This window comes from Bufo gargarizans, chromosome 10, assembly GCF_014858855.1.
Source record: "Bufo gargarizans isolate SCDJY-AF-19 chromosome 10, ASM1485885v1, whole genome shotgun sequence".
Lineage (NCBI taxonomy): Eukaryota > Metazoa > Chordata > Amphibia > Anura > Bufonidae > Bufo > Bufo gargarizans.
The window spans coordinates 51,179,792-51,199,424 of NC_058089.1; the positions used below are offsets into that span (position 1 = coordinate 51,179,792).

At 43.6% G+C, this 19,633-nt stretch overlaps 1 protein-coding gene across 1 annotated transcript in view; it reads left to right on the plus strand.

The window, feature by feature from the left end:
* CSTF3 (cleavage stimulation factor subunit 3) overlaps positions 1–19,633 on the plus strand; it is a 77,135-nt gene that overhangs the window by 14,485 nt on the left and 43,017 nt on the right. The window contains exons 2-3 of the mRNA XM_044269470.1: positions 2,300–2,401; positions 2,518–2,613. Coding sequence (XP_044125405.1) covers positions 2,300–2,401; positions 2,518–2,613 — 198 coding nt within the window. The remainder of the gene's footprint in view (positions 1–2,299; positions 2,402–2,517; positions 2,614–19,633) is intronic.

Below are 19,633 nucleotides of genomic sequence, written 5' to 3' on the forward strand. Positions count from 1 at the left end.
CGGAGATAAAACCGTAGCATGCTATGGTTTTCTTTTCCCTGATGAGTCAAAATGACTGAACTGAAGACATCCTGATCGGATTACTCTCCATTCAGAATGCATGGGGATATGCCTGATCAGTTATTTTCCAGTATAGAGCCTCTAAGACGGAACTCAGCGCCGGAAAAGAAAAACACTAGTGTGAAAGTAGCCTAAAATGGCATAAATACTTAAGCTTTTTTTTGTTTCCTGCGTTGTGGTGTCAATCTGGCTTCATACATTAAGGCCCCATACACACAACTGTATTTTTGTTTCACATCTGATCCATATTTTTTCAACGGACGACCCTTTGATTTCAACGGGGTCGGGGGAAAAAAAGCGGACAGCACACCGTGCGCTGTCTGCATTCATATGTCCGTTCCACGGCCCTAAAAAAATATAGATTATGTCCTATTCTTGTCCTTTTTGCAGACAGGATATGGTCGTGTGAATGGGGCCTAAATGTCAGTAAGTGTCATCCAGAATGTGTTTGATTCATATTTCTTTTTAAAGGATGATGCAGGGATTAGACTTTTGGGTTTTTGAAGAGAATGCCGTGACTTGGGCCTCCTGCACACGAACACGTGTGCCCCGTGGCTGTGCTGCGGACCGCAATGCACGAACACCAACCGTGCGGCAGCGGATGGGACATGTTCTATCTTTTTGTGGAATTCAAGTATGGGATAAAATCCCACGGAGACCTCCGTAGTGCTTCCGTTCCGCACCATTCCGCATCTCCAGATTTGCGGACCCATTCAAGTGAATGGGTCCGCATCCGTCATGCGGAATGCCCATGGAACGGCGCCCGTGTATTGCGGATCCACAAATGCAGTCTGCAATATGGCCACGGAGTGCAGTTTTTTTTTTTTTTAACCATTCGAAAGACAGCATCAGAAACAACTGCATGCTTTATCGCCTCGTTACCAGATGATGCGTTCTCAACAGATAAATCTGCCATCACCACTTGCACATCAAATTGTGGCTAGTAAGGCATCGAGAATAGCTTAAAAATATCCTGTACGGCCAGGCGGACACCCGAACGCTGCTTGCAGCGTTCAGGTGTCCGCTCACTGAGCGCTGGCAGGCGGATGCATTCTCGGTGGATCCGCCTCCACTGAAAATGCATTAGGGCCAGACGGCTGCGTTCAGGGCCGCTCGTGAGCTCCTCCAAACGGAGCTCACGAGCGGACACCTGAACGCAGGTGTGAAAGGAGCCTTATTCATCGCGCAATCCAAATCTTTTGTAGTGTCTAATCATTTGCACTTGCACCCGATGCTGCTGCCAAAACTGCTGGTTTTACTATGACAGTGTTAACATTAAACTGCATAAGGGCATTCTTGTGGTTTAGGCCTAGTGAAATGTGGTTGACTGTATCATGTGATTGTTAAAGGGGTTGTGTAGGGGTTTATACTGATGACCTATTTTCAGGATGGGTCATCAATATGAGATCGGCGGGGATCAGACTCCTAGCACCCCGTGCCAATTAGCTGTGAGGAGTCACTTGTGTGAGCGATGCCTTCTCTTCAAGACCTATGTGCCGTCCAGCTTTAGTGATGGCCCACTGTAATTACAAGTTTTGGTCCTATTCAAGCGCAGGCGACATGCAGGTAAGGCTACTTTCACACTCACGTTTTGTGCGAATCCGTCAAGGACAGATCCGTTCAGATACTGCAACCATCTGCATCCATTCAAAACGGATCTGTTTGTAGTATCTGTAACATAGCCAAGACTGATCCGTCTTGAACACTATTGAAAGTCAATGGGAGACGGATCCGTTTTCTATTGTCAGTGAAAACGGATCTGTCCCCATTGACTTACATTGTGATCAGTTTGGCTCAGTTTCATCAGACGGACACCAAAATGCTGCAGGCAGCGTTTTGGTGTCCGTCTCCAAAGTGGAATGGAGACTGAACTGATGCATTCTGAGCGGATCCTTTTCCATTCAGAATGCATAAGAATGCAAACTGATCCGTTTTGGACCGCTTGTGAGAGCCCTGAACGGATCTCGCAAACAGGAAAGCCGAAACGCGAGTGTGAAAGTAGACTAATGTTGAAGAGGACACAGTGCCACCTCCTTGTCGGGGGGTGCCAGGGAGTCAGACCCCCCGCCGATCTGATATTTACAACCTATACTGAGGATAGGTTGTGTCAGTCTAACCCCCCCCCCCCCCCGCACAACGCCTTTAAGGTTGTTTATGTAGAGCCCCCAAAAAAAGTGTGTAATTGTTGTCTTCTCTTTTTGTTCTTCCTTTTTCCTTGTTTCTTGTCTGCGCTATAAAGGCTGTCGAATATGTACCTGAAAAGGTGAAGAAAGCGGAAAAGAAGTTGGAAGACAACCCATACGACCTTGACGCCTGGAGCATTCTCATTCGCGAGGCACAGGTTTAGTGACATAGGATTACATTACATTCTCTCTCGGCCCCGATAGTGGCTTTATGCATTTCACATTTTTCTCTATACATCCGTAATGTTCTCAACGCTGTTTATTCAAATTGTAGAATCAGCCTATAGACAAAGCGCGGAAGACATATGAACGGCTTGTGGCCCAATTCCCAAGTTCTGGCAGATTCTGGAAACTTTACATTGAAGCAGAGGTTAATATTTTAACTTTTTTTTTTTTTTACTTTTATGGGTATTTCCAAATGTATTACATAAGGCAGATAGCAAAGGTAGGGACAATATAGCAAGGACCACTAAACTCAGGTTTATATACACGGTACATCTTTTTAACCATGTAAACTAGGGGTAAAATGATAACCAATGAGTTTTCTAAAGTGTTACTGCACTGATGATTGTTGCATAGTGATACTGCAACAACATTAAAACATTTTAATGGTATGGAGTGCTTTAGACTTTTATTTATTTGTCGTGTCAATTTATTGCCTCCTGTGTCATTTCTTTAGATCACGTTCTTTCCAGTGACAATGGCAAACTAATCTGAATGGTATCTGCAAATCCATAGCCTTAATATTATATAATAAAATGTATTTTTGATGTTTCCTGTGGGTAATCCAGTAGCTTATACTATACATTCATTTTAATCTCTGAGAAATATAAATATATTGCATGACAGAATTTGTGAGTAACCCAATATTCCTCTTGCAGCATCCATTCAATTGTTCAAATGTTAATCTTGCCTGATAAGTTATTTTTGCATTTCAAAGCACATGTTTGGTACCAGACAGGTGATAACACAACCTACCTGATTCATAAGCGGAGGTTCCTAAGTAAGTCCCTTACTGTATTCAGTTTTTCATTGCAGGCTGTATGTATTCACTTTCACAGTGACAAAAAAAGTGGTAATCAAATATACATTATGTGTTCTTCAATTATTATATACTAAAGTAGGATAAATAGTCCGTAACTTTTCACAGGGCTTTGCATAATCAATAGTACAAGTGACCACAAAAAAACTTAAATATGTCTTATCAGTGACAAATGTCTAGTTTTCATGTTGTCAGCTGTTTACCTCGCCCCCTTGCTAATTGCTTTTCACTTTGAATAATGTCTTAATGTCACTTTACATGGGACGATATTAGAACAGATTGTCGGGAAGGACGCAATCCTTCCTGACAATCTGCTGATCAGCTAGTGGAGGAGACCGCTGCATTTACACGCAGCGATCTTCTCCAGAGTCTGGGCAGGAGGGATTGATAATATCGCTCTTTGCCAGCAGGAAATGTTTACACCACGCGATCAACCAGTAAACGATCATTTTTGCGTGCACACCGCTCGTTCATCGGGCAATCGGCGGTACATTTACACCACCTGATCTTTTGTGGTTCTTGGCCCGTGTAAGGTGATCATCAGGAAGGAAGCGTACCTTCCCGAAAAGGGACCCGTTGTCAGTGAAGGAGACTGCTGCATTTACGTGCAGTAATCTCCTCCACAATATAGGGAGGAGCGATCACTAATGCCATTGCTCATTCCCATACAGACTCGTTGTTTGCCAGCAACAGAACGTGTTTACACAGCACGGTCTGCTGCCGGCAAATTATGATTTTTGTGACCGCATGAATGAGATTACCCGATGAACGAGCGTTTCGCTCGTTCATCGGGTAATGGGCGGCTCATTTACTCCACCAGATAATTGCTAATGAGTGTTCCTATAACAACTTGTTAGCAATCATCTGGCCAAAAGGTCACTTTGAGCTACCTTCTCACCTCTGCTGAATGTTTCCAGACATTCTGTTTCCATCCTGCTGGTGGTCACTGGATCTGGCGTTTCCGAATTCAACAGATCACCGCCAAATCCCTATTGACTGTAATGGGATCTGGCAGTGATCTGGCTGCTTTCCTGCATAAATGCTGGGTTTTGGCTGCACATTTACTGTTGTTGGTCTAGCAGACATTGCCAGTATTGCTACCTTCACTTCTCTGGTGAACATGTTCTGGCAGACAACAGCCTGTTGGAGTTCACCAATTCTGGTATTGCCGGATTCAGCAGATCACCACCAAATCCCTATTGTCTGTGATCTGGCCCATTTCTGGTATAAATGCCGGGTTTCAGCCAAATACCGCTTCATGCATTGGTTTTTGTCCGACAGCTGGCATTTATGCGGTATTCACTCTAACACAGGGGTAGCAGGAGCACACACAGACAGCCCATATATCTTTAGCAGTCTGCTTGAGATAAATGTAAGTGCTTTAGGCTAGGTCTACACGACGACATTTGTTGCGCGACAAAAAGTCGCGTGACAGGGCGCAACATTTGTCGCGCAACATTTTGTTGCACTAATGTCGCGCGACAATTTTTATAATGGCAGTCTATGGTGTCGCACTGCAACATGCGACATACTGCGACGCAACAGTCGCAGAAAAATGGATTTTCTGCAACTGTCGCAGTCGCAGCATGTCGCATGTTGCAGTGCGTCACCACAGACTGCCATTATAAAAATTGTCGCGCGACATTAGTGCAACAAAATGTTGCGCGACAAATGTCGTCGTGTAGACCTAGCCTTATTCACAACCATACAGGTCATCCATGATTTTGGTGCTGCTTCTAAGTGCATAAATGGTTAGGAAGCGGATACTCCTCTACTTTCTGTGTGCAGTAGATGGCAGCTTGTCTTTACCCACCATGTTGGAGAACTGCAAACTAGACATTCACAATGCACAGAGCAAAGCTGCTTAAAAAATACCTGATACAAGAAATATAATGGACAAAAATAGTTACCCTTATACACATTGTACTATTGATTAATGGAAAGTTTGTTGAAAGGTTAGTGACGCTTTATAGTTCTGGTGTTTCTATTCTTTAGTGCAGGTTTCCATTGAGAGAACTCAAACTTTAGTTTATGAAGTCTGTTTGTATATATTTTTTTTGTCTGGATCAGATTGCTTTGCTCTTAATAAATAATAATCTTCCTTCCACAAATGTAAAATGACAGCACTCATCGATTGTAATTCAATTATGATTATCTAGGTATTGCATTCTTTACACAGAGGAGGGCTTCTTCAATGCCATTTATATTCCTTTCACCCAACATAATCTTGTGCATCTCAAATGCTATCTGAATATTTCACACTGTATATATGAGCTTTCATATATCAAGTCATGGGAAAAATGTTAGTGCTGGAAATCACAATACTTTATTATTGGTGCGATGCAAATATTGCAGATCAGCTGCTGAGCTTGTATAGAATGCTTGTTAGAACTAGATGAGCAGATCGCCTGTCACTGGTCTGCCTCCTCTCCCATATGCCTGCGTACAGATGTATTATAGAGATTGGCCCTCTTCAATACATTATGATGGCGAAAGCAGAGAGCCACTGCAAAAAAGTATCCCCCTCCAGAGTACATACCGTTTTGATGCATTACATGGATAGCCCATGTTTAATGGCTCTTTAGTGCTCTTAGGCACTTGCGGCAGAGCATTCTGTCAGGGTCCTGATCCGTATGACAAATGCATTGAAATGCCGGATTAGTCTGTCTGGTGTCATCTGGAAAAATGGATCCGGCATTTATTTATTTCACTTTTTTTGCGGTCTGATCATGCGCAGACTGCAATGCCGGATCGGGCGAGTGTTCCGGAATTTAAGACGGAGAGAAAACCGCAGCATGCTGCGGTATTATCTCCGTCCTGAAAAGTCAAAAAGACTGAAGACATCCTGATGCATCCTGAACGGATTGCTCTCCATTCAGAATGCATTAGGATAAAGCTCATCAGTTCTTTTCCGGTATAGAGCCCCTAGGACGGAACTCAGTGCCGGAAAAGAATAACCCTGGTGTGAAAGTACCCTTACTTACATGACAGCTGAGACAGTCCCGTATTTCATCTATGTAATGGTGCTTATACACATTAAATTATCAGCTGAACCTGTCATTTTCAGTTACATTGTCTGACCATCTAAGGGTGTCTGCACACAAAGCGGATTACGTGCGTTTTTCATGCGCACTAAAACCTTAGCGTAATACTGTGCTAGCGAAGTGTATAAGATTAAACAAATCTCTTGTATACTTTTGCTTGTCCCTTAGGTACGGAAATTGACCTGCTTTGCAGAATTTGAAATCTGAAGCATGCCAATTGTGTTGTGTGGATTTCACCCTTTTCAATGAAAGGGTGAGATCTGTGAAAAATCTGCATCAAATCCGCACCATAAATGTGATTTAATAGTGCTGATTTATGTGCTTTTACTTGTGTGGATTTTCTGCTCATAAATCTGCCACCCTGAGGGTAGGTTTACATCTCTGTTTATCGGATATGACAGGCTGTTCTGGTAGAGAACAGCCTGCTGGAGTTAACCGAATCTTGCCCCTAGCCAAATACTGCTGTTCATCCCCTGACCCTATTGACTATAATGGAAAGGGAAGGGGCTCCGGCCACTTTCCAGCATGACTGCCGTGTTTCAGCTAGTGCATGCAGCTCTATTTGTCGGGCAGGAAACCCAGTACTCATGCGGGAAACCAGCTGCTTCCCATTGCAGTCAATAAGGTCCAGCAGTATCGGGCTAGGCCGGATCCAGTAAACTTTAGCAGGCTGCTCAGTGCTGGATCCGATAAAGGGAGATGTGAACCTACCCTTGTCTTGCAGGGAGATGGGCAGCTGTCAGAGGAATCTTCCAGCTGTTCTCGGGTGTGAGGGGACAAATATACAAGTTGAGGAATTTAATTATGGAGACTTTTAGCTAAACCTCAACGGTCATTATAGAGTGTAGGAATATTTTCAGCATCATGTTGCTAATGGACTCTTATTACTGTCAGGATTGTGCCTTTATACAGCACTCTGTAGTTAAATTTTGGCTTTGCTTACTTCTAGCAGCAGGGGGTTTATAACTAATTTCCTTACAAGTGTTCGACCTCATTCAGAAGGTTCATTGTTGATGTGTGCATCAATGCTGGAACAAAAAGCTTTAAGGCCCCCATATTATTGTATTGTCGTCCGGACCCGCTGACAGTTTAAAGGGCATCTGTCAGCAGATTTGTCCCTATGACACCGGCTGACCTGTTACATGTGCAGCTTGGCAGCTGAAGACATCTGTGTTGGTACCCATGTTCATATGTATCTGAATTACTGAGAAAAATTATGTTTTAATATATGCAAATGAGCTTCTAGGAGCAACGTGGGCGTTGCCATTACACCTAGAGGCTCTGCTTTCTCTGCAACTGCTGCGATGATGATTTTACTGCCTGGCTTAGTGAAAGCCCCCGTTACACCTAGAGGCTCATTTACATATAATAAAAGATCATATTTCTCCGCAATGCGGGCACATGTGAACAGGGGACAGACACAGATGTCTTCAGCTGCCAAGCGCACATGGAACAGGTCAGCAAAACCGCATCAAATCCACACCCGAAAACTTGGCTTTTGGTGCCAATATGCTGAAGAAACGTACATAACTCTGCATGGAAATTTGTGCGGGTTTTATGTGCATTCACAGTGTGCGGGTGGCCTAAGAGCAACACAAACGCTTATAATTCCATACGTATAGTCCACTCATCTAATCAGATTTTGAATGCTTTCACGCTGGAAGTTATTCGAAGGGGCGATCGCTATAGGGATGGATTGCTCTCAATGCTGATGTTGTGCGTGTTGTAAATATCTTTGTTAAATATCACCAAGGTTTTTTTTTTGTAAATTGAGTGAATTACATCGCATTTTTTTAAATCAAATTATACTTGTCTAGTTCTTTAGCAGTGTGGATGGGAGCTAATCCTAGTACAATACAAAATATAATTTCATACTGCAATTCCTGTGATCACGTATCTTCTGCCTGATTGAATAAACGTTTCTGGCTTTATTATACTTTTTTACTCTTACTATACATCTTATTTCTGACTATTAAGTAACAAAAAAAAATATGAATTCAATTATATTAAACACAACCTGCTTCCTTCAATCTGTGTTTTACTGACCTGTATAAATGTATGTGGATTTCTTTCCAGTCCGTGATCTAGTGTAACATTTAGCTAAACGATCTTATTCCCTCAGACATTCAAGTGTTAATGTGCATTGTGGACACCCTTTCTAATCAGTGGTTTGGGCAATTTCAGCATCCAGTCTGTTAGCAGGTACAATAAGTGTACAGCCTAGGACAAGCTAGTCTTACAGGAGGGCTTGGCGATGATCATGGTCTGTCCTAGGATGGCGCTTCTCCTAAGAAGTCACTTTGTCCTGCATTGTAAAGGGAACCGACGACAAAGCAGTAGATGCCACAAGTTCCAAGAAATCATCTGCAAAGTGCACGAGGGTGTGCAAAGTCTGTCCTCGGATACATCACTCACGTGGTGAAATCTATCCTGCATGTGGAAATCAAGTCAATACAGGGAGATGGGATTTACATAGCCTGAAATCACCTTCTGCAGTCCTGATATTTGGAAAGCACTGCTACCCCTAGACCCTGGAATGAATTCTCCTCTACCATCTGGCTGTCTGGTGGATATCCTACTGAAATATATACTATATGTACATGTTGGTTGCAAACGTGCTGACTAAATTCCAGTAAAGGAATATCTTACATACAATGACATTGTACAGAAATGGGTGCTGGTGACTTTCTGGTAACAGTTCGAGGATGTTTCCTGTATGTGCAAGTGGGGGGCACTGTGATGGTCCAAAGTCAGATTATCCAAGGATTGAAAACCTTGACTGTTCTTCTCTGAAAGCCAATTCAACACCTTTTGGATATCTGCCCTTATCGTTCTCCCTCCGTTCCCAGCCTGTGTTGCTCTATAGCACAATCTAGCAGGCAGCTTGTTATTAATGCCTATGATTTTGCAATGACGTGTTTGACGAGCACATGACTGAGTACGGTCTCTGAGTCCACACGCCTATGGCCATGTAGTAATTGAGTTGTGTATCATTTTTGTGTTTACTCTTTGCACTTTGCTCTCTATGCTTTTACATGCTGAATGTTATAGATGCATTTGTGAAGACTTCAACCTCAAGTTTGGCACAATACTGGCCGAATGATGCATGTTTTTTAGATTTAGTAGTACTTTGTTTAGTTTTTGTTAGCATTCTTATAGGTTACATTCCTTTCCAAATGATTATAAATCAATAGGGGTAAATGAGCAAATGAAAATTGAGCAGTTACAGGTCACCTTGAAGTGGGGCTGTAATATGCTTTGGTTCATAGATCGCACAAATATTACACTTTTCAACCAAACCTAGAAAGTCACATACATTTCATGTGAATTTTAGTCCAAATGCTGACGCTGCTTTCACCCACTGATGTCGTGTGACCATTTGTTCAATGGGGAATAAGCCACTGTTATAGGTATCATCACAGAACCTCTTCCTTATACACAGGAGAGGAGCATGATCGTCAGTCATGAGAACGGGGGGCAGTGTTCCCCCATTTGAATGGTGTGGTGGACACGCCTGTGTGTGCTGACGCTTCATTTAGGGGCTCATGCACACGACCGTTCACTTCAACGGGGCTGCAAAAGATGCAAATAGCACTCTGTGTGCTGTCCGCATCTGTTGCTCTGTTCCGTGGCTATGCATAACAATAGAACAGGTCCTATTGTCTATTTTGCGGACAAGAATAGGCATTTCTATAATGGGTGGCCCGTTCCATAAATTGCGGAACACACACAGGCGGCATCTGTGTTTTTTGCGGATCCACAATTTGCCGACCGCAAAACACAGCACGGTTGTGTGCATGAGCCCTAACTCTGCTGGAGATAGCATAGTGCTTGTCCTTGTCTATCCCAGCAGTCCCATATAGTTAAACGGACGGGTGGACATGTGATGAGCAGAGACTCCAGTTGTCAGATCCATGCTGATCAGACACTTAACCCCCCCCCAAATACTATGGCTAGGGGATAGGTTTTTTTTTTATGGGAGAACCCCTTTAGGCCTCCCGCATGAGACTGTGATCGGTCAGACGATCCGCCATTCATATTAATGATCCCACCTGCAACATGCCAGGTGAAACTAACTGACCAGGAATTTGGTGGTCCTTTTTTGTTAAAAAAATAATAATAATAAAATGCTTTTTCCGTGATCACAATAGCAAATTATTGCCCAGTCATGCCATACACGTCATTTCAGCCGACAGCATAAATTTTCCCACCTGGCTGAGCACATTTTTGGTACTGTAGTTTGCACTGAGTGCAATCTCTTGTATAGCCGGCGTTAGACCTGCCTGGATCAGGCGTGTTACTCCAACAAGCCCCATCCTTCTGCCCATGGTAACATCAGTGCAGTTCTGTGCATGTTAGATACTTGCCTGGTCTGACTGAAGTTGAAAATATGATTTGCCTACACTATATGTGGTTGTGGACGTTCGGTGCAGATTGTGCAGTGGAAATTCTCAACAAATATGCTGCATATGATCTGGCCTGAATTGACATCTGTAATCTACCTACCGGCTAGGTGATAGGGTTTCTAATTGGTGGCTGTCCTGCCCGCTGTATAGTGGAATCAGTCGTCCAAAGTTTGGTTTCAAAAACTGCAGGTGTGACACCCTTAGGGTCCATTCACACATCTGCAAAATGGGTCTGCATCCGTTCTGCACCGTTGCGGAATGGATCTGGACCTTTTATTTTCAATGGGGCCGCAAAAGATGAGGACAGCACACAGTGTGCTGTCCTGCATGCGCACTTCCGTTCCGCTAAAAAATAGAACATGTCCTATTCTTGTCTGCAGACACTGACAAGAAAAGGCATTTATTTCTATTTAAAGTGCCGGCCATGTGCAGTCGGCAAAATGCGGCAGACACCTAGCCGGTGTCCGCGTTTTGCGGATCCGCAAAACACTTGCGGATATGTGAATGGACCCTTAGACATCATACAGCCATATTCTTCATCCATGTGCTGTCCACATATTTTGGCTAGCTCACAGATCTATTCATCTCTAGAGGTCCTCATTCGTTTGTCCTTTCCACATATTATCCTGTAGGTTCTATGGTGCTCCACGGACAAGAATAGTTAGTTCTATTCATTGGAGTTATAAAATACAGAATGCACATGGAAGGTATACGTATTTTGCCAATGCGTGGTTTGCAGACTGAAATATGGATACGGCTGTGTGCACGAGTCTTACTCAATATTTTCCGGTGTTTGTTGGGAAGTGTGTGGCGTTTATAGGTTTGTTTCACATTCTTTGTTGTAACTTCTGTTTTTTATCGGCATGAGTTCATGTAAGGTCCCTATGGTCTCCCGATCAACTATCATCCCACTATGTCTTAATGAGTGTGGATCTGTACACACAGCTCATGACCTTTATCTGAACACTCGGCACCCACAAATCCTTACCTGCTCCGCACTAATAATGCCCACTACTCTGTACAAACCTAAGTCTGCAACGGATTTCTTTAGTTTAAGTAATATCTCCGTTCCTGCATGTTTGACAAGTGGTGACGTGTGAAGTCCCGATGTGTGCGTGGGAGAACACGTTCTCCATAGTGCACAGACAGCTGAAGGTCGCTTTTGTGAGTCACGAAGTTCTGTAAAGGCATGTAATAACCACAAGTCATGGCATTCAGCCTAGTAGATTACATTTGTCGATGGTTAAAACTCTGAATTACAGCTGTAAAACAAAAGTTTAGCGTTTTTGGCGTAAATGATGTACACTTTGTTAAAGGGGTGGCAAGTGGCATTTATCCTGTAGAGAAAGTTAATACAAGACACTAATGTATTGTGATTGTCCATATTGCTTCCTTTGCTTTTCCATCACATTATACGCTGCTTGTTTCCAGGACTTATGACCACCCTGTAAGGCCTGTTTCACACTTGCCTTGTTAATTCCAGTTTGGAGATCCGGCAGAGGATCTCGAAACTGGAATTAAACGCATCTGTTTTGGCCTAATCCAGCTGTGGTGGTCATGCTTGCACACTTTAGGAAAAAGCATCTCCCGTGCTGGCCACCTCATATCTGCGTTGCATCTGTGGTCGTAACCCCTGGATATGAGCAGTGTATAATGTAATGGAAAAAAATAAATGAATTAAGGGTACTTTCACACTTGTGTTAGAGGATTCCGGCAGGCAGTATTTTCTCCGGCCAAATACCGTAAGAGAATGAACTGAAGACATCCTGATGCATCCTGAACGGATTACTCTCTATTCAGAATGCATGGGGATGTACCTGATCAGTTCTTTTCCGGTATAGAGCCCCTAGGACGGAACTCGGTGCCGGAAAAGAAAAACGCAAGTGGGAAAGTACCCTTTAGTTTGATGATTTTTGTATTTTTTTGATTTGTGACTTGCAAGTTTTATATAATACTTGACTGTGCAGTTGTACATGATGTGATCTCTTCTTCCCTCACCATTCATGCTGTCTTAAGATCGGATTTTCACTCTTTACCTAGTAAAACTTATAGGTTTGACTTACAAACTAAAGAACTTGGAAGGCCAGCTTGACTAAGACATTGAAAACAATTAGCGATTTGTATAAAGACCAAAAAAGATAAACATTTGTTTGGCTGCTATAGAGGTCACCCAAGGAGGATACTTGTCATATTGACCCCTTGCAATCGGCAGTACTTTGAAACATACTGACTATTTCCAGAAGAATGTAGAAAAAAATTGTCTCAGATCGCCCCTCTGAAACCCAAAGGCAATGTATGGAATATTTCTATGAACACCCTACTCAACAACTTAAGCTGGAGATGTTGCCGGCACCCTCAAGCTCTGAAGACTGAGCAGCAAATATATAAACGCTTCTATCTGAAGGCTTCCAGGGAAAAGAAATTGATCATTTTAAACACCATTTCCACACAAGGGCTCTGAAGAATGGCCGAGGCATTGCAATATCTGCCTGTACCCATAAATTAGAGGACTGCCTGAAAAACTGAGTGTACATGACTGCCCCAATTCAAAACTTCCATCAATTCTCAAAGGGTGCATGCTGTAGATATGCTCTGTGATTATGTACCGAGTTGTGCGGCATCAAGAATCGATGAAGGTGGTTTTGCAATATTGTAATCTTGACTTCCCTTTTTTCCTTTTTTTTCCTAATTGGAAGCAAAAATCTTATTGCTGTACCTTACATTTTAAGAACGCCTACAGTAAGGTAAGTTTTCAATATGAAGTTGTATGTCAGTACACTTTGTGCATTAGTAATAGAAACAGCTAGTTCATGTATAGTCAAATCATTTATATTTATTAATGTGACTGCATTGTCTCCTGACTGGTTTGTCACTTGTTTGTCAGCTGATAAGATTTCTTATTCAGGCTGATGTTGTGAGCACATAGCGTCATGTAAACAGGATGTACTGCAGACGGAAATGTAGATAAACTGCTGCTTAAACAGTCTGATCGTCCCTGCACGAAAGTGTGGTGCCAATTCCGTACTTTTGGGCCTGCAAATTGCTGTCCGCAACGCATGGGCACAGTCGCCTATTCAACTTGAACGGGTCCGTGAACCGTCCACACTGCAAAAAGAATACGTTTTAATTATTTTTTTATTTTTTGCGTTGCGGACGCATGCTTCGAAATGCCATAGAAGGCACCCCTTAGGGCTGCCGTGGCCTTCAGCTCTGTAACTTCTAGATTGCAGACCCATTCAAGTTAAGTGGTTTTTATTATTTTTTATTGGCTAGTGCTATCTACGGGCGTAGGAGATGTCTTGGCTGAATATATCACTTCAGCCTTTAAAGGGAGTCTGTCACCTCCATATGGCCATATACAGTGCTTACATGGCTCTGTAGCACACCTATACAGGATTGTACGGTACCTTTGTTCTTTTTCTTTAGACTTGCACTCGCAGGAAAAACCAAGTTTAATTTATATGCAAATGAGCACTCGCAAGTGCCCAGGGGCGGCGTTCAGTGTGTAGGTGCCCAGGCTGCTCTACCTCACTTTACTCCTTCCCAGCCTCTTCCTTTGCCTGCCCTCCAAATCCGGACCTATCGATGAGGCAAGAGACTTGGAGGGCGGGCAAAGGCAGAGACTGGGGAGTAGAGTGAGAAGGCGGCAGAGCCGCCTGGGCACTTACAAACTGAACGCCGCCCCTGGGCACTTGCGAGTGCTCATTTGCATATGAATTAAACTTAGTTTTTCCTGCTGGTGCAAGTCTAAAGAAAAGAACAAAGGTACCGTTACAATCCTGTATAGGTGTGCTACAGAGCCATGTAAGCACTGTATATGGCCATATGGAGGTGACAGACTCCCTTTAAATATTGCAAATTGATGAGAAGCCATTACCATGTCCTTAGTGTCCACTCTGCACAGTTTGAAGGGAGACCTTGTATCAAAATATTCTATAAATGAAATGTTGAAGCATTGACGTCCAGTTGAGGTTTTTTCTTCCAGGCAATGATATTTTTGTCTTGTAGCTTTGACAAAGTATGTACTGACTGGGCTTCATGGGCAGATGTTTAACTGGGTGTTACAGGGGAAAGTGTTTCCATGGGCTGCACATGATATAAAAATCAATATCATAGTTTCAGATAATTTCACTGGCATTTATGTTGCTGGCCAATTTTACTGGAATACTATATAACGAAGGAAGTGAGCCATAGCTAGCCATAAAGATTAGGTCACAGCAGTGCATCATTCCATTGTCTATACTAAACTTTTTATTCTATTCAGTTCAGATCAGTTGTCTCCTACTGGAGAAGCTGTTCTGTCCTGTGTTGCATAGACAACACATTGATTTGAATGAGTGCTGTGTAATGCTTAGTTTCCAGTGTTGGTGCAGTCACTCGGGTCCTTTCTAACAAGAAGGCATTGGCCGAAGTGGACAATGTATTTTATACATATGGCATGGTATTTGTTTAGTTAGTTTTTGCTTAGTGACAAGATCAAGTGGACTACATTTTGGTCAACCTGGTTTTTATTTATTGTTTTTTGCGTCCGGCGAGAGAGTGAGCGATCAAGCTGCTATTTACAGCAGGGATCAGCTGTTAGCGCTCTGTAGCTCCGCTGGGTCGTTTACGATACAACAAAACAATATTCCCCGTGAGTTAAGGAGAAAGACGCGGGACCCGGACTGGAAGAGGTTGCTGGGACCGGAAGAAAAGAAACAGACCCGCAATCCCTTCCATCATCATGGGACATGTGAGATCACTTCAAGACAAAGCGGATAACCTTGCGGCGCTAACGAAGCATCAGCGTATCTAGAGAGAGTAGTTTACTCATTCTGACTGAGACATTGGCTGACAGGATTAACACCGGACATGCATCTATACATGGAAGGGTATCATCTGCTTCGGGCTGACAGAAGCAAAGAGAGGAGGAGGTCTGGCTGTGTTTGTGAATGAAAAATGGTGTAATTCTGGGCATCTAACTATCAGACTCTTTGCTGTGAAGACATTGAGCTGCTAGCATGAGACCTCACTATCTTCCACCTGAGTTTACACAGGTTATTGTGTTAGCAGTCTACGTGCCCCCCTTTGCCAATGCTTTAGCTGCCTGCGACATTATTCACACTGTGATCAGCAGACTCCAGACAAAACACCCCCAGGCTCTTTTTGATCTCTGGAGACTTTAATCACGTGTCCCTGTCTTCCACTCTTCACCCAGTATGTTAACTGCCACACCAGAGACAATAGAACGCTGGACCTACTGTATGCTAATACTAAACTCCTCACCTCTCCCTCCCCTGGGGGGCCACAATCTGGTTTATCTTCAGCCTGTGTACAGATCCCTTGTATGCAAAGTGAGAGGATGGTCTGAGGAGACTGAAGACGCTCTGAGGGACTGTTTAAGCTGCACTGCGTGGGATGAGTTCTGTGCTCCTCATGGGGAGGACATCGACAACATTACTGACTGCATCACAGACTACATCAACTTCTGTGTGGAGAACACCGTGCCGGTCATAAAGGTACTGTGTGTTTCTAATAAGCCTTGGATTAACCAAGAAATAAAGGCTCTCCTCAAGGAAAAGAAAAGTCTTTAAATCTGGAAACAAGGAGAAGCTTAAAACTGCGCAGAAGGAGCTGAGAAGATCAGAGAGGGGGAAATCCATCTACAGGAAGAAGATGGAGGACCAGCTGCATTTGAATAACACACACGGGGACTGGAAGAGCCTGAAAACCATTTCAGGTCACATACCGGGTCAAATCCAGACTGCAGGGGACTTGAGGTGGGTTAATGAGTTAAACAAGTTCTTCAATATGTTTGACCAGTTACCTACCCCTCCCCAGACTCAGTCCCCCATGCTGCTACAAACCCCCTCCCATCTAATTCCCCCACTGCTACCATCACTGCCTGTTCACCTCTTAGCAACCTACCACCACTCTCCCCCTCTACACCAGAGGACTCTATCGTTCACCCTCCCCACATGCCCACCTTGTCCTTCACCACACTCCAGGTGAGTAAGGAACTACAGAAAATCAAGGTACGTAAAGCTGCAGGACCAGACTGCATCAGCTCCTGAAGTGGTGCTCAGACCAACTGTGTGGCATCATGGGTCACATGTTCAACCTGAGGCTGGGGAAAGTTCCATAGCTGTGGAAGACCTGTGTGGTACCAGTGCCAAATACCTCACACCCAAAAGACCTCAGTAGCTACAGGCCGGTAGCACTGACCTCACACTTGATGAAGACCCTTGAGAGGCTGGTTCTCAACCATCTTCGCCCCTGGTGAGGTCTTCATTGGATCCACTGCAGTTTGCCTTGCATCGGCGTTGGTAATGCCATCATCTACCTCCTACACCGAGCTCTAACTTAGCTGGAGAGGCCTGGAAGCACGGTGATCAGGTTTTTTTGATTTCTCCAGTGCTTTTAACACCATTCAACCTGGACTTCTGAGGGACTGGCTGGAGTGGACCACCACATGTCACATTGGATACTTGACTACCTCATAGAATGCACACAGTTTGTTAAATCTCAGGGTTGTCTCTGACAATCTGATCTGCAGTACGGGGGCACCACAGGGAACTGTACTGGCACCTGGTCCTCTTCACCCTCTACACTGCAGACCTATTCCATCAACTCCCCAGGCTGCCACCTACAGAAGTTCTGACTCTGCCATAGTCTGCCTTATTACAGGTGAGGACTCATGAGTACAGACAGTGGACACAGGATTTTGTGGACTGGTGTCAGCGGAACCAGCTCCAGATCAACTGCGGGCAAAACCAAGAAGCTGGTGGTGGATTTCTGCTTTGGTCCCGGTGAACATACAGGGAACGGACATTGAGGTGGTGGACTCTTTTATAAGTACCTGGGTGTTCACCTGAACAACAAATTGGACTGGAGCTATAACATTGATGCTCTTTTCAAAAGGGGTCAGAGCAGACTCTGAGGATACTGAGGTCCTTTGGAGTGCAGTGGACACTCCTAAAGACCACCTTTGACTCGGTGGTGGCATCAGCCATATTCTATGGTGTGGTTTGTTGGGGGAGAAGCTTATCTGTGGCTGAGAGACAGAGATTAGATAAGCTCATTAAGAAGGCCAGCTCTGTCCTAGGTTGGCCCCTTGATCCACTGCAGGAGGTAGGTGACAAGAACTCTAGCAAAAATTATCATTGTTAGACAATGTCTCCCACCCCATGCACGAAGCTGTTGTTGAGCTGGTGAGCTCCTTCAGTGACAGACTGCTGCATCCTAGGTGCATGAAGAAACGTTATCGTAGATCCTTTCTCCCAGCAGCGGTTAGGATTTACAGTTGCAAGAAAAAGTGTGAATCGCTTTCTTGAGGTCATGCCACAGCATCTCAATCGGGTTGAGGTCAGGACTCTGACTGGGCCACTCCAGAAGGCGTATTTTCTTCTGTTTAAGCCATCCTGTTGTTGATTTACTTCTATGCTTTGGGTCGTTGTCCTGTTGCAACACCCATCTTCTGTTGAGCTTCAGCTGGTGGACAGTTGGCCTTAAGTTCTCCTGCAAAATGTCTTGATAAACTTGGAAATTAATTTTTCCTTTTGATCCATCCAGGCCCTGACGCAGCAAAGCAGCCCCAAACCATGATGTCCCCACCACCATACTTCACAGTTGGGATTAAGGTTTTGATGTTGGTGTGCTGTGCCTTTTTTTTTCTCCACACATAGTGTTGTGTGTTTCTTCCAAACAACTCAACTTTGGTTTCTTCTGTCCACAGAATATTTTGCCAGTACTGCTGTGGAACATCCAGGCGCTCTTGTGCAAACTGTAAACGTGCAGCAATGATGTGTTTTTTTGAACAGCAGTGGCTTCCTCTGTGGTATCCTCCATGAAATCCATTCTTGTTTAGTGTTTTACCTATCGTAGATACGCTAACAGGGATGTTGGGATATGCCAGAGACTTTTGTAAATCTTTAGCTGACAATCTAGGATTCATCTTCACCTCATTGAGCAGTTTGCTCTGTGCTCTTGCAGTCATCTTTACAGGACGGCCACTCTTTGGAGAAAGTTCAGCACTGCTGCTACTCTCCCTTTTATAGACAATTTGTCTTACTGCGGACTGATATGAACAGCAAGGCTTGTGGAGATACTTTTATAACCCTTTCCAGCTTTATGCAAGTCAACAATTATTAATCGTAGGTCTTCTGAGAGCTCTTTTGTGCGAGGCATCATTCACATCAGGCAATGCTTCTTGTGAAAACCAAACCCAGAACTGGTGTGTTTTTTTTTTTTTTTTTTTTTATAGGGCAGGGCAGCTGTAAGCAACACCTCCAATCTCATCTCATTGATTGGACTCCAGTTGGCTGACACCTCACTCAAATTAGCTCTTGGAGATGTCATTAGTCTAAGGGTTCACATACTTTTTCCACCTGCACTGTGAATGTTTACATGGTGTGTCCAATAAAAACATGGTATCATTTAATTGTGTTAGTTTAAGCAGACTGATTGTCTAATGTTGTGACTTAGATCACATTTTATGACCAATTTGTGCAGAAATCCATATCATTCCAAAGGGTTCGCATACTTTTTCTTGCAACTGTATAACCACCAATGTTCTCAGAAACCAAGTAGTGAATGTTTTAAGTAAATTCTGTTATATTTTTCTTGTATTTTACTCTTTAATTTCTAATTACTCTTATTTTGCTCCTGTTGTGAATGTGATTGCTGCTGTTATGCCAAAATTTGCTCACTGAGGGACAATAAAGGGATTTTCTTCCTTTTTGGTTGAAAGCTAGGGAAGGTCAAAGTAGGGAGGCTCCTTCTCCAGCCGGTTGTATTACTGTCAGACCCAGGTTAGTAAGGAGGAGTAGGCATGACTGATCTCCTGGGACATAGAGATTTTTTTATTTCTCAGTTTTAGCTGTAATATAAAACAAAATGGGGTCAAAGGAAATGAAGGAA